Raw genomic sequence first — 14,968 nt, forward strand, 5'->3', positions numbered from 1 at the left:
TGAACTGCAGAGATAAATGATCACTAATCTCTAAATTCTTTACTAGAAAAGATTCTCCTAAGGACAAATATCATAAGACTTCCTGTCTACTTATTCAAATTATTTTCTTAATGTATGTTCTCCCTTTAAGAAATGAATACAGATATGAGTTTTCATCCTTCCAGTTTTAATCCATCCTCCTCCAATTACAAGATTTTATTTGATATACTCACACACAAGCACACAGTTACAAATCGGGTTTTGTTATCATTACTGTTTTACCATGTGAAACTCCCTATGTGTCTCTCTTGCAATGCAACAAAGGAAAGTATACCTTCAAAAACCTAGTACTACTATTGACACAAGACAAAAGGACTCAAAACCTAACACACTGGGGGTCTAGATAACTGTGGTGACAGAATCAGACAAGGCACAGACCTTACTGAATAATATTCCCCAGGCAAGGAAAACATGAGTACTTTGGTATCTACAAAATAAACAGGGAGTGTTGGATAAATCCCAAATCAAAACCACAAAAATCTGCCCACAAACTTCATGTACAAACAGTAAAGCTACGTTCACAAATATAAACATGTAAAATACAGGTGTTCTTCTGAAATATCAAAGCAGCAAATATGTTATAAAATCTATACTATAGGTACTTGCCTGGTGGTACAGTGGTTAAGACTCTGAACTTCCAATGCAGGGGTCATGGGTTCAATCCCTGGTCAGGTAACTAAGATCTCTCATGCCACATGGTGCAGCAAAAAAAAAAATTATATATATATATATATGCATAGCAGCTCAGTTGTGTCTGAATCTTTGTGACCCCATAGACTGTAGCCCACCAGGCTCCTCTGTCCATGGAATTCTCCAGGCAAGAATACTGGACTGGGTTGCCATGTCCTCCTCCAGGGGATCTTCCCAACCCAGGGATCGACCCAGATCTCCTGCAGTACACGTACATTCTTTACTGTCTGAGTCACCAGGGAAGCACACACACACACACACACACACACACACACATATGGCATTAATAGATACAAAGTTTTTGATTGACACATTATATTATATCCCATAGAGTAAAGAAATAATGAAGTATAATCTCAAAAAGAATATATGGAATGTTGACTATATCCTCCAGACAGCATGTAAGGATGCCACTCACATCCAACTAAGATTCCAGAACCAGTGAGAGATTTGAATCATTTTCAAAATTAATGGTCTTTACAACCTACAACTTTAGTTTTTTGGAATACTGCAGTTTAAAAATTGTATGTTAGAGAATTCTAGTGTTTTTATACCTAGCAACAATAACTAACCAGACAATGGAAAATATTTTTTCAATAATTTCAAAAGGACAGGTTATGCCCCTATAAAATTATCTTTAGAAATAATTATGCCTGTGGATATGATTGTTCCCAAGAAGTTACTGACTGATTATTTACAGCATGTAGTCTTAGTCCTTTGTGGAACAAAAGAAAGGTTTTTAAATCTGAAAGTATAGACTAGATTTAACAGCCATGGATAAGCTAACTTCTGAAGTGAGTACAGATAAATATACTAAAGCCATAATCATCTTCTTAATAGCAAAAGAAGCCATGAAATAAGACATCAGGACACAAAAACACTTCCCTCAAGTTTACTCAAACCATCAATAGCTCTTTTAAGAGCCTCTTTTTCAGTCCCCAAATGAGAGGTTCAGAACCTTTGCACCCTGAAACCACAGAGCAGCTTCTGCTAGTGGCTCTAAAAAAAAAAGGCTTCTACTGGCAGATGAGGATTTATTTTTATTTCCTTTTCTTCTCTTCACATCCCTTCTGCTGTGTCCCAGTCTCACCTCTCAATATTTCCTCTGTTAGCAACTAATCTTTCAAAATGTTTGTGCTTCTCTATATCCCTTGGAAAAAACCTTCCTCAGACATTCAGGCTTTTTTTCTGTTATTTTATCCTAATGCCTGTTGGTTCAAGGAAAATGTCTAATAAGAGCACAGTGAATTAATATACAAGGCCAGACAGCATTAAGGCAACCTTGATTTACATTGCAATGGAAGCATCTACTTTGACACACGGGTGCCAACAGTATTGTCTGCCAAGTGTCTAATGTCGCTTCTGATGTCATAAAAAGAAATACCCTGGCTCTGTGTGAAGAGAGGCCCTGTCGAGGAGGCAGTGGAGTGATAGGAAGCAGAAAATTAAATTCCACCTCCAGCCACCTCCAAAGTGAGAGTTGAGCCAATCAGACACTATTTCTTCCTGAACTCTGGATCCCCTGTCCACATACCCTACAAAGCAAAGGAAAGAGCAAAACATTCCTTCATGTCTTGCAGGCTCATCCTGGCTTTGCTGTCCACATGTTGATGTGTCCACAGAAGCCTGGCAGGGTCTACAGCCCGTGTTCTGAAGCCCTGGGTCACCTTCCCTGGACAACTGTGCCCTACAGCTTACACCAGACAAGAGAGGCCAAAGATGTGACAGAGGCACCAGAGAATGAAGGGACTGAAAAAATGTCAATCTGCGAAGCACCATAAATCCATGTTCAAACAGGGAACACCAGAAGTGCAGAGATGGAGGAGAACCCACTGTATACCTTTAAAAGAAGAGCTACAATTAGCACGTAGGATCGGGAAGTAGGGAAAGAGGCAAAAGTAGGGAAAGAGGCAAGATTTAAAGTCTCATTTCAAATGAATCCAGCAACAGACTCAAGGCAACTTTAAAACATGCTGAGAGGATGAGACAAACTGAGAGAATGACACTGACATATATATGCTGTGGTGGTTTAGCCACTCAGTCGGGTCCAACTCTTTGTGACCCCATGGATTGTAGCCCGCCAGGCTTCTCTACCCATGAGATTCCCCAGGAAAGAATACTGGAGTGGGCTGACATTTCCTTCTCCAGGGGATCTTCCTAATCCAGGAATCGAACCCAGGTCTCCTGCATTGCAGGCAGATTCTTTACCGACTGAGCCACCAGGGAAGCCCATGTGTAAAACAGATAGCTAGCGTGAACCTGCTCTATAGCACAGGGAGCTGAGCTCAGGCCTCTGTGACGACCTAGAGGAGTGGAAGGCAGGTTTAAGAGGAAGGCTATGTGTGTATATATACATATAGCTGATTCACATTGTTAAATAGCAAAAAGCTATTACACTCCAATAAAAAATGGAAATAAAATACTGAATTTTCCAAATCAGGACCCAGAGTATCACTACTTATAAAAGGAAAGAAACCAAAGTGAATTCTATTATTTTTTAAAGTAAAATTTAATAGCCTTAGAGGAAAGGGGTAGGAGAGTGAAAAATCAGCTGTTCCAGAGTCATACTTAGCTAAAACAGTCATGTTTAGCTAAAGCTCTAATTCGCACTCACCTGGAGTTCTCCGAAGCTCACAGTTATGATCCCAGTGTGAACACAGACAACAGAAAAATGTCCAATGAAACATTATTACAACTTTCAGTGTAAGACAGTAGAGAGTAAACAGTACCCGGCTCTCCCTCTTCCAGACTATTTACATTCTCGTCGAAGTACACAAGCCTACACACAATGACAATCACAGATTCTGATGGCAACAGATAGCTGCTTCAGAAATGTATCAGGTTTGGGGAGGAAATGTTATTAGCAATACGGCATCACGTGGAGAAATTATCAGCAGCTGATGTAAATCTTCACCCCTGAAACAGAGCAGGTCCAGGGAAAAAAATTAAAAAGTGGCTTTGATCTTCCTCCCACCATCTCTCTTTATTCACCTATGGCATGGAGAATCTGCCCCAACCAGAAAGTCAGGTGGCTGCTCCCACACAGGAAGGAGCAGCCACCTGAGGCTGCTCCCTGAGGCAGCAGAAGCTGGCCTGGATACTGGTGTACCGGTGCTAATGCGCTATTGTCTTTCTACAGGCTCTGAGATTATGCCGCCATCATATACTATCTATATCATTCCATACCAGAGCATATCATTCCATACCACACCGTATCATGCTATACCTTATCATTACCACAACATATCATATCATTACTGCGCTTCCCAGGGAGCTCAGGGGTAAAGAACTTGCCTGCCAGTGCAAGAGCCCTAGGAGACATGGTTCAATCTCTGGGTCGAGAGCCCCTGTTGGAGGAAACAGCAACCCACTCCAGTATTTTTGCCTGTGAAATCCTATGCACAGAGGAGCCTGAGCAGGCTACAGTCTAAAGGGTCGCAAAGAGTCGGACAGGACTGAGGGACTGAGCACATGCATATGCATCATCTCATTACTATATCATAACGTATCATACTTATCACATCATTCTATCCCATACCATGTCATACTATACCTTATCATTACTATATCATAACCTTTCCATACCATATTGTATCATATCATATCACATCATATTATAAAGCAGCACTGAAGGAATGGAAGGGGATAGAAAAGGAATCAGCCATCTGACATACCCTGGGGTGTAAAGGGGGGTTCAGATATGAGGAGACTCCCAGGAGCCTGGCCTTCTCTGGATTTCAAGGGACCTATGTCACACATCACACACCATTCCACACACCACACAAGTCCAGGTTGATTAGGATCACGCATTTTCTGACAGTGTTTTGAGGTCAAGACAGGGGAGCAAGAGACAGCTTTAGGTCCAGTATTTTAAAAAAACAAATTAGTAAAATTCATGTTACCTGTATTTTGCCAGATTTGTTTTTCAAGTTTTTTTTTTAAAAATCAGACATTTGTTTAAGGGCTAAATGGCTCAGCTGCTCGTCTAGTGGACGCTCTAAGGAGGATCTTTCAGCCATTGGTGGGACCCACTAGGAGTTCTAAGGAATCCTTTCAGCTGAGCACAAGGCCAGAGAAAGGACTCCTCATTTGGAGATATAGAAATTAAAATCAAGCTCCCCAGGAGGGATAAACTAGGACTATAGCATTAAGAGATACAAATCCTTTATATAAAATAGATAAACAACAAGGATACTGTGTATAACACGGTACACTATATTCAATATCTTGTAACAACTTAGAAAACAACCTGAAGATTCTGAATCACTTTGCTATACACCTGAAACTAACATAATATTATAAATCGACTATAGTTCAGTTTTTAAAAAAAAGAAAAACAGGAATTAGAATAATATCTAACTCATCAGTTCTACTGCATGCAATAAATAAATTAACATGTAAAAAAGCCTCCCAAGTTATAAACCATACTGAAAGATTCTCTAATTTAGGGGTTGCAAAGAACATTACTCTTAAGATGGAGAGAAAAAAATCATACTTTGGGAAAACATTCACTATAATAAACACGAGAAATCTTTATAAAGTATTTGCTCCATGTTCTCAATAAATTACAAGAAAAAAAGAAGAAATGGAAGGTGGGGTTTAAAAGATGACGTAGATGCTTTCTAAAATATAAACTGAAGTAATAAGGAACAGGCTTAAAGAAGGAAAAAAAAACTATAAAGACTAAAAATGTAACAGATACTCTGTTTTAGAAAGAGCAAGACAGAACTGACACGAAGAGAAAAATAATTAAGGAATGTAGAGGACAAATTTGAGAAGCCATCCCAGAGAGCTGAGGGAAAGGACAAAGAGAAAAGCAAATTCAGAAAGAGAAATGAAGTTGTTTACGTGGAACATGGGTTGTGGGTAAGAGGTATGGTGAAGGAAGACAGAACGTGAAGACTCTCTTCACAAAATATAAGCAGAATACGTTTGTTGTTGCTGTTGCTCAGTCATGTCCGACTCTTTGCTGCCCCATGGACTGCAGCCCACCACGCTCCACTGCCCATGGAATTTTCCAGGCAAGAATACTGGAGCAGGTTACCATTTTCTTCTCCATGGGATATTCCTGACCCAGGGATTGAACCCACGTGTCTTGTGTCTCCTGCATTGGCAGGCGGATTCTTTACCACTAGCAATACCTGGAAAGCCCAAGCAGAATATGCAGAACACATCAAATAATCAAAGGTATAATATAAACTTTTTAATTTAAAAATAACCTGGCCAGTGAATTAAAAATAATTATAGACAGAATTAATCAAAAGAGACCACTGTAGAGGCATAGCACTGTGAATTTTTAAATTTTTTCAGTTTAAGAAAAAATCCTGTCAAGATTCAGTAAAACATGTAATCAAACAGGTTACTTTTGAAGAAATAAAAGAAAGATTACCTTGCTTTCTCTCTCAGAGCCCTAACAGCCAGAAAATAGAAGAACGTCTTACAAAAGTTTTAAGATGAAAATTTTTTAAAAGTGGAGTTGTGATGCAATAATTTAGTACTCGTGGATGAAAAATAAGAGGTATATTCTTAAATATCTGAAATTTCAGAAACACTATTATCCACATTCCAAAGTTAAAAATATTAGAAGAAAAAAAAAGACATGTCAACTGGGCAAGAAAGGAAGGGAAACAAAGAACTAATCAAATGATTAGGGACTCATTTACAGTGACAAATGTCAACACTGAAAAAAGAATCTAAACAGAATTTTTAAGCAGTCATTTAATTCAAATTTTAAAAAGAGTAATTTTCAAAGGAGAAAGTATATAATAGAATAGTAGTAACTTAATAAAAAGCCTATCCCTTCTACCACATGCTAAAAGAAGTTCTAGGGACTTCCTTGGTGGTCCAGAGGTTAAGACTTCACCTTCCAGTGCAGAAGGTGCGGGTTCAATCCCTGGTCAGGTAGCTAAGATCTCACATGCCTTGTAATAAAATGAAACAAAACAAAACATAAAACAGAAGCAATCAGTAATAAATTCAATAAAGACTTTAAAAATGGTCCACAACAAAAGAAAAAGATCTTTCAAAAAAAAAGGTTCTAGAAGGAGGAAAAGATTTAAATATTTTAAAATGAGAGATGTTCACTTATCTTAGGGTAACTAAACATATTAATAAATTATCAATAAATTTATCAATTCAAAAGAATTCACAATAAAAAGTAGACATAAGTGATATGAATACACAAAGGTTGAAAACTTCTACAGATTAAATAGCCACAGACATAATTAAATGTTAAGGAAATAAAGTCAATCTAAATGCATGATAAATGCAAGTTTGATACATTTGACATTTATAAACCTCTTGTAAATCAACAAGTCACTTGATAATATCTATAATATCTTGACAGTAAAATAGACAAGGATATAAAAAGCCAATTTAAAAAGGGAAGATGGAGAGGTTACAGAGAAAAGAGAACCCTCCTACACTGTTGGTGGGAATGTAAGTTGGTGCAGCCACTATGAAAAATATTTAATAGTATAAAGGTTCTTCATAAAACTAAAAACAGAGTTACCTTATGATCCAGCAATCCCACTCTTGGGCATATACCCAGACAAAACTTTAAATCAAAAAGATACATGCATCCCTATGTAAGTCAAAACATGGAAACAACCTAATTGTTTATCAACACATAAATGGATAAAGAAGATGCAGTACATATATACAATGAAATACTACTTAACCATAAAAAAGAACAAAATAATGTCATTTGCAGCAACACGTATACAACTAGACATTATCATACCAAGTGAAGTAAGAAAGAGAAAGACCAATACCATATGATATCACTTATACGTGAAATCTAAAACATGCCACAAATGAATCTATCTATAAACAGAAACAGACTCACAGACCTAGAGATCAGAATTGTGGCTGTCAAGTGGGAGGGAAGGAAGGAGAAGGATGGACTGGGAATCTGGGGTTGGCAATGCAAACTACTACATTTAGAATGGATAAACAACAAGGTCCTACTGTAGAGCACAAGGAACTATATCCAGTTTTCTGGGATAAAACATAATGGAAAAGAATATTTTAAAAAGAAAGTATATATGTGTAAAACTGAGTCACTTGGCTATACAGCAGAGATTGGCACAACGCTGTAACTCAGTTATACTTCAATAAAAATTTAATAATAAAAAATAAGAGGAAGTAAATGGTCAACAAGTACCTTAAAAATTAAACACAAGGGTAAACAAATAAGTATATATTAAGACATCAGTGAAATACTGTCTCTTGAGTATGAATTTAGAAAAAGTGAAAAGAAATGCTAATACACAGAATTGGCAAGAACTTGAGACAATGTTCATTCTCGTATACTGCTTACATGAGGATAAACTGGAACAACTATTGTTATTGGACAGATAGCAATACAACATTTTCACATGTTCTTTGGTCAAGTCTCTTCACTTTTGAACTGTGGTGTTGGAGAAGACTCCTGCGAGTCCCTTGGACTACAAGATCCAACCAGTCCATCCTAAAGGAAACCAGTCCTGGGTGTTCATTGGAAGGACTGATGCTGAGGCTAAAACTCCAATACTTTGGCCACCTCATGCGAAGAGTTGACTCATTGGAAAAGACCCTGATGCTGGGAGGGCCTGGGGGCAGGAGGAGAAGGAGACGACAGAGGATGAGATGGCTGGATGGCATCACTGACTCAATGGACATGAGTTTGGGTAAACTCCGGGAGTTGGTGATGAACAGGGAGGCCTGGCATGCTGTGATTCATGGGGTCGCAAAGAGTCAGACACCACTGAGTGACTGAACTGAACTTCACTTCACTTTTAGGAATTCATCTGAATAATCAATGTAGCATGTAAGACTATAAATTTAGAGGCTATAAACTGATGTGTACTCTAATTTCATATTAAAATATACATCAAAGTCAAAAATAATAAATAACTGAAATATACAAAAGGGAAGAATAAATAAATTATAGTACATGCATATTTTCAAACACCATGCTCTAAAAATTACATTGCCAATAAATACTAATGACAGGAAGAAAAGTTTAGATGTTGTTTAAAAAGTTACTAATCCATACCAAAATATGCACAACAAAATTACTAGTTATGTGCATACAAAGTTATTGAAAATATGAACCTAGCATCTTTATTACACTGAAATGACAAGCAGTTTTTCTTTCTGGTGTACATATCTAAAACCATACAATAAAATCTCTGCAGTAATGCTCCTACAACAATAAGAATTGGGATATAACACAACTGACCTTTGATGTCTGTCCTTTACTGAACCCCAGTTCTCAAACAGGGACAAGTCAAGTTCTACTGCAGGGAGAAAGAGTCACAGGGAGTAGAAAGAAAGACCTCTGTAGGAAAGTAGAGAAGTGGAAGTGGGGTCCCCACATTACTGGAGGATTCACAGACTAATCCTCCCAGATAAGCCAGTAATAGTGGCTTCTATCCAGAAAGTCTTAGCCAGTCACAGGATCCTGAATCATCAGCATGGATATTAAAGCCAAAAATATGGACACTGCCACTAAAAGATGCGAAACCACAACTGGGACCTAGATAGTTCCCATGAAGGAACCCTGGAATTTCAAGCCAGACAGTTATATACACTTGTTTTGGCCATGTCATCAATGTCACAATAATCCAATCTCTCATTTCTAATGACTGAATATTTGGGAGCTCACTTATAACATTATGGCAGGGTTTTATTTGGCTTCTTTAATAATCAAAAATGAAACTAGTATTATTTAAGAACACATATAGAATTAATATTTAAGAAAAAAATTCCAATCACTTGGAAATGTAAAAGTACTCTCCCAAAAGACAGGTTAACAGGTTTTTTGCACCAAACAACTAATTGTGAATGCAAAGGAAAAGTTCTTGAAGGAAGTTAAAATTGCTCCTCTGGACGGTGAGGTATGGTGGTGGGGGGGCGGGGGGGGGGAGAGTACTCTCCTAAATAACTATGGAGGTAAAATTTAAATGTTCTAATGTAACTAGAAACAACTTAGAATATAGTTTTAAAACCCTGAACAGTAAGGATCCAAACTTAAAGAACAGATGCAAAGCTGCATTCAAAGGATAATTCATAGTAGCAAATATGTTTGTTACAACGAAAAAAAGGAAAGATCCATAAATGAAACATTCATTTCAAAATAGTAAATTTGAAAAAAAAGGAATGATATTTTAAAAGATAAAAATAACACAAAGAAAACAAAACTCCACAAAGGAAACAACATGGAAATACATCAGAATTGAGAAATAAATCCAAGAGCTGGTTGTCTAAAAAAACAAACCAATGACACATGCTGACAAAGTTTATTAGAAAGAGAAAGAATCCATTGTGATAGGGTCACATTTTGAAAATTATTAGTATATTTTTCTCCTTTGTCTTTCTGACTTTGACATGACTTTTCCCTAGCTATTTTGAAACACTCTTTGGGGGACTACAAAGAGATATAGACTTTTTTCTGAAAGGATACAAAGAGAAAGAATAAGGTAATATTCAGCTTTGCACAAAATAGGATTTGCTATAGTCCCAAGAAAAGATTTCCTACATTCCCCCCATTATGTCTTTTTATATATTAACCACCTTACCTGGAAGACTCAGCTCCTGGAGCTTTCCCAATTTTTTTTTTTTTTTTACTGCCAGTCCCCATAATTCACCCTTGAGCTTAGGTTTGAGACAGACCTGGAGGTATGCCTCAGGAAAAGAGAAAGACAATACAATGTAGGGGAATACAGCACTTCCCAGCCTACAACAAAGATGGAAAGAGGAGAAAGAAAGGAAAGAGAGAGCCTTGGCTTGGAGAGAGAACAGGGAGAGTAACAAGAAGGGTAGATAGAGCTTTGTCTCCTCCCCTAATTAGGATTCTGGAATAGATCACTTTGGCACTCGTCCATCCTGAAATTAAAGTAGGGTCGCATCCACTTTGTGGGGCAAGAAGAGGTAGATTCTGATACTTAGTTTTTCCTGAGCCAACTTTGGTCCTTGTATTTTTAGGTGGTGGTGGTTTAGTTGCTAAGTTGTGTCTGACTCTTGCAACCCCATAGACTGTAGCTTGCCAGGCTCCTCTGTCCATGGGATTCTCCAGGCAAGAATACTGGAGTGGGTTGCCATTTCCTTCTCCAGATGGGCCCCCAAATAGTGGGGAGACTGGCTGGAGCTAGCCAGCCAGACCTGGGTGAGGCAGCATCGTAGCAAACGTTGCACAGTACAACTGAGGATGGAACTAAAAGAGAATCTTCACTGGATCCCTGAAATGTAGCATTCATAGGAGCTCAGGTGAAGCCAAGACGGTGGAGAGTACCAGCAGGTGAAATGCCTGAAAAGAATGAACCACGAACTGCAGCTTTCATCACAGGCTATCATCAGAGCACTCAGCCAGCAGATGGGAAATGGACAACATCCCCTTGGAGAACTCCTTCAGGCTGTGTTGGAGGTCACCAGCTCCAGCAGCACATGACTTAATCCTTGTAGAGGTAGGTGGCAAGCACCCATGGCAAATGCCAATTTGTGGTCAACATGAGGAAGCTGAGGTGCAGGGAGACAGAATAAACGGCCCAAAATCAGAGTTGACAAACAGGCCATGTGGATCCAGAGCCCCACACTTAATCACCCTGCTCTGTAGTCTTTCACAGGTGCTGGGCAAGATTGTGTGTGAGTGTGTCCAGGTTAAAGCTTAGTCAGGTGTGCCAACTTAAGCAACTCTTTCTGGTGCTTCCAGGAGACTGGCAGGACAGGTCTTCAAATAGTTAGATATTCTCAAGAGCTGATTTTATGAGCCCAATTCTTATATCTTTAAAACACTAATCCTTGATGGTGACAACTGTTTCTCATGACTAGCAGAAGCTTCATGGGACCAGCAGAAACTTTCTAAAAAATAAACGTGCTTGATTGCATGTACTCCCCCTTTACCAAAATCACATATATACTGTCCTCCCCTGCCCCCCATCTCTTTGAAGCAGTTTCTCAGAGCAATCTGAGGTGCTGTCTCTTGGGCTGCAGTCCTCATATTGCCCCAAATAAAGCTTAAGTTGCAACTCTCTTGTGCATTTTTTTAAGTTGGCACTCATCTATAAAATAGGGATTATAAGAGTTTTTCTCAGCATTTTTTTAAAGATTAAGTGAGCTAATAAACATTAAGTACTGGATTGGCCAAAAAGTTTGTTGATGTTTTCCGACACAAACAAATTTCCTGACCAAGCAATACTTAAGATAAGTGTCTATAGTAAGAGTTCAATAAGTGCTGGCTATCCTGATTGCTTTTAGTATTACTATATTATTACTTGTATATATTATCTACAGTTGGGGTTCATGGGAGAAGAACTGATCAGCTACAGAAAGAAAATCAAGAAATTACAACTTCTCTACATAACCAAGTATTATGGATTAAAATTTGTATCCCTGCCACATAAATAATGAATCATAAGTGATAAAGATGATATAAAACAGATCAAAAGACAGGTTTTAAAAAATACAACAGAACGGTACCAATTTTAAAATTTTAATAGAATGGACCACATTCCGAAAAAAATATGAATTGCCTACATTAGCTCAAGAAGTATGCCAGGCAGAAAAGAAGTACTTCAACAGAAGCTGAAAAATTCATCAAAGAATTACCTCAAAAAAGGACTATGACCAGATGATTTAATTAGTACATTCTTTCTAACTTATCTCAAGGGACAATGCCAGAATGTATAACTCTAATAGGACTTGGAAAATGCTCCCCAATTCACTGGAAAACTGCTACCTATAATATGCAACCCTTCAACAAATAAAACTAAAGGCCAATATTTTTCTTTAAAGCTTTGTTACTCCAGGATTTTTTAGTACCTCTGATATGCTGTGAAACTTCAGACAGGAGGGCTGCAGGAAACAGTGCTGTTCTGCAATTCAGAGATTTCTTCCTGGCCCCCCAGAGCCGTCTGATGGTCATGCAGAACGACGCGGGAACCTTGCAAGTGCTGGTGTCTGTGCTAAGTCACTTAGGTCGCATCCAGCGCTTTGCAACCCTATGGAGCGTAGCCCATCTGGCTCCTCTGTCCATGGGATTCTCCAGGCAAGAATACTGGGGTGGGTTGCCATGCCTGCCTCCAGGAGACCTTCCCAACCCAGGGACCAAACCTGCAACTCTTATGTCTCCTGCATTGGCAGGCGGGTTCTTTACCACTAGCGCTGCCTGCAAAGCCCACATAGAAACCTTAAGTCACCTAATCAGAATATTAAGATGGTCTGGGAGGCAAGGATATACAGAAACATACATAGAGGAAAAGGCATTCACAAGAGATACACAGAGGAAAAGAAACAGTATACAAAATTGTCCCCAAATTACTAGCAAGGCTGAGGCTTAAAGCAGGGTAGTCTGCTGGTGAAAATGTAAGCTGATTCAACTCATCCAGGAAGCAACTGGCCAAATGTATTAATACTTAGAACCTAAAATGCACATACTAAATGACCCAGTCATTCAGCTTGTATCAGTCCACCCTGAAGAACTGAAAATGAATATATAGATTTACATACAGGCATGTACTTCATAGAATTATTAATAGCCAACAAAACAGAAACCAATCTAAATGACTAAAAAACAGATTATGGCACATTCATATGATAAATTATGCAACAATTAAAAGCAATGCTTTGCAAAAAAATAAATGACATGCATATGTATATGATTTTTTAGGGAAAAAAGGCAGAACAAAATACAATATACAATCTTAAGTATATTTCAAAAATGCGTGTACATGAGAAAAACTACTGGAAGAATATAGACCAAAACCTTAATGTGATCTCTGTATGGTGGAACTCTGAGTGAATATTTTTAAATACATTTCTCATATCATCTAGCTATCTGCACTAAGAATGGATTACTTTTATAATAGGCAAAAAAAAAAAACCACGATGAAATTCAAATAATCATTGCACATGGATATATACTTCTAAGAGTGAAAAGGGGTTTAAAAAAAAAAAAGTCTCCATTCACTAAGGACAAAAACATTCCCAACACTGAGCACAGAACTCTATGCTCCCAAACGTGAATCTCACACCCGTGCACTTGAAAGCAGGAAGAGAGAAAGCAAACCAACCAAATCCCTCAAGACAGGTTGAGCTGCTTCTCCGGGTTTTCGACACACCATTATCGCGAGGGGAACACGGCACCCATTTTTAAAAGTGCAGCTGTTTTCATGTCTCCCTTGGTTCGAATGAACAGCCACATGGAGGGACAGGCTTTACAGGGGAGGTTGAGCGAGTGTGATAGTTACACGCGCGTGTACGCACACGCATCCTTTCTCTCTCTCTCTCTCACACACACAAATCCACACAATCGTGTGGTCCCAAGCAGACAACTCCCAAGCGAGTCCTGCGGGTGCAGCCGCGCCCCATCCCCGAGCCGCCGGTACCTGTTCCCTGTGCGCGGGGGCAGGGTCGCAGAGCTCCGGAGCTTCCTCGGAGCAGCGGGGCTGCTGTAGGTGGCCTCCCTGCTTTCTTCCACCAAGAACCTGCACAACCGTGAAGAAAACTAAGTTGAGGAGCAGTTGGCAGCCGGGCTCGGCATCGCGCTCGCAGCCAGGCGGCCAGGGCATCCTAGCGCGCCCTGGCTCGCGGCGCAGCTTCCCAATCCCGGAGTTTGAAGCGGCTCAGGGCGGGAAGGAAGAGAAAGAAGGGAGAGCTCGGGTGACCCGACGGCAGGTCCGGCCCCGCAGCTCCCTCGCCACCCTGGCCGGTTCCCCTCCGCCCTAGTCGGTGTCCAGTCGATGCTAGGGTCGCCCCTGCGACACCTCCCACTCATCCTGCGCTGCCTCCCGGACTCCCCCGTCCCACGCCACCCCCAGGCCGCCGCTGCCCGTCGACTCCTCGCAGCCAGCCAAAGTCTGCGCACCCGAGAGGAGCGGCGGAGCGGCTAGGGTCCCCGGGTGCGCGGCACGCGGGGCGGCCCGAGCGCGGCGGGCGAGTGGGTACCTGGAACGGGCGGGCGCGTCGGTCCAGCACCAGAGCAGGCGAAGCAGCAGCAGCAGCAGCAGGCTGGCGAGCAGGGCGAACAGTGCGCCCCCCGGCCGCATCCTGAACCACCAGCGCGGTCGCCGCCACCGCCGCTGCTGCCCCGGAAAGCACAGCCCGGGCGGCCCCGACTCGCGGCTCCTGCCGCTGCCGCCGCAGCCGCCGCGGCCGCAGCCACGCACACCTCCAGCGTTCAGGGCGGCGCGGAGGGGCGGCGGGGGCGCGCGCCGCGGGCCCGCACTCTCAGGCGCCACCGGCCCGGCCCGCCTGGCGT

At 40.7% G+C, this 14,968-nt stretch overlaps 1 protein-coding gene across 1 annotated transcript in view; it reads right to left on the minus strand.

The window, feature by feature from the left end:
* Window positions 1-14,756, minus strand: part of ST8SIA6 (ST8 alpha-N-acetyl-neuraminide alpha-2,8-sialyltransferase 6) — a 139,321-nt gene extending 124,565 nt beyond the window's left edge. The window contains exons 1-2 of the mRNA XM_052651309.1: window positions 14,656-14,756; window positions 14,097-14,195 (exon numbers count right to left, since the gene is read on the minus strand). Coding sequence (XP_052507269.1) covers window positions 14,097-14,195; window positions 14,656-14,756 — 200 coding nt within the window. The remainder of the gene's footprint in view (window positions 1-14,096; window positions 14,196-14,655) is intronic.
* Between the last annotated feature and the right edge of the window lie 212 nt (window positions 14,757-14,968).

The sequence above is a fragment of the Budorcas taxicolor genome, chromosome 13 (genome assembly GCF_023091745.1).
Source record: "Budorcas taxicolor isolate Tak-1 chromosome 13, Takin1.1, whole genome shotgun sequence".
In the NCBI taxonomy this organism is placed as follows: domain Eukaryota; kingdom Metazoa; phylum Chordata; class Mammalia; order Artiodactyla; family Bovidae; genus Budorcas; species Budorcas taxicolor.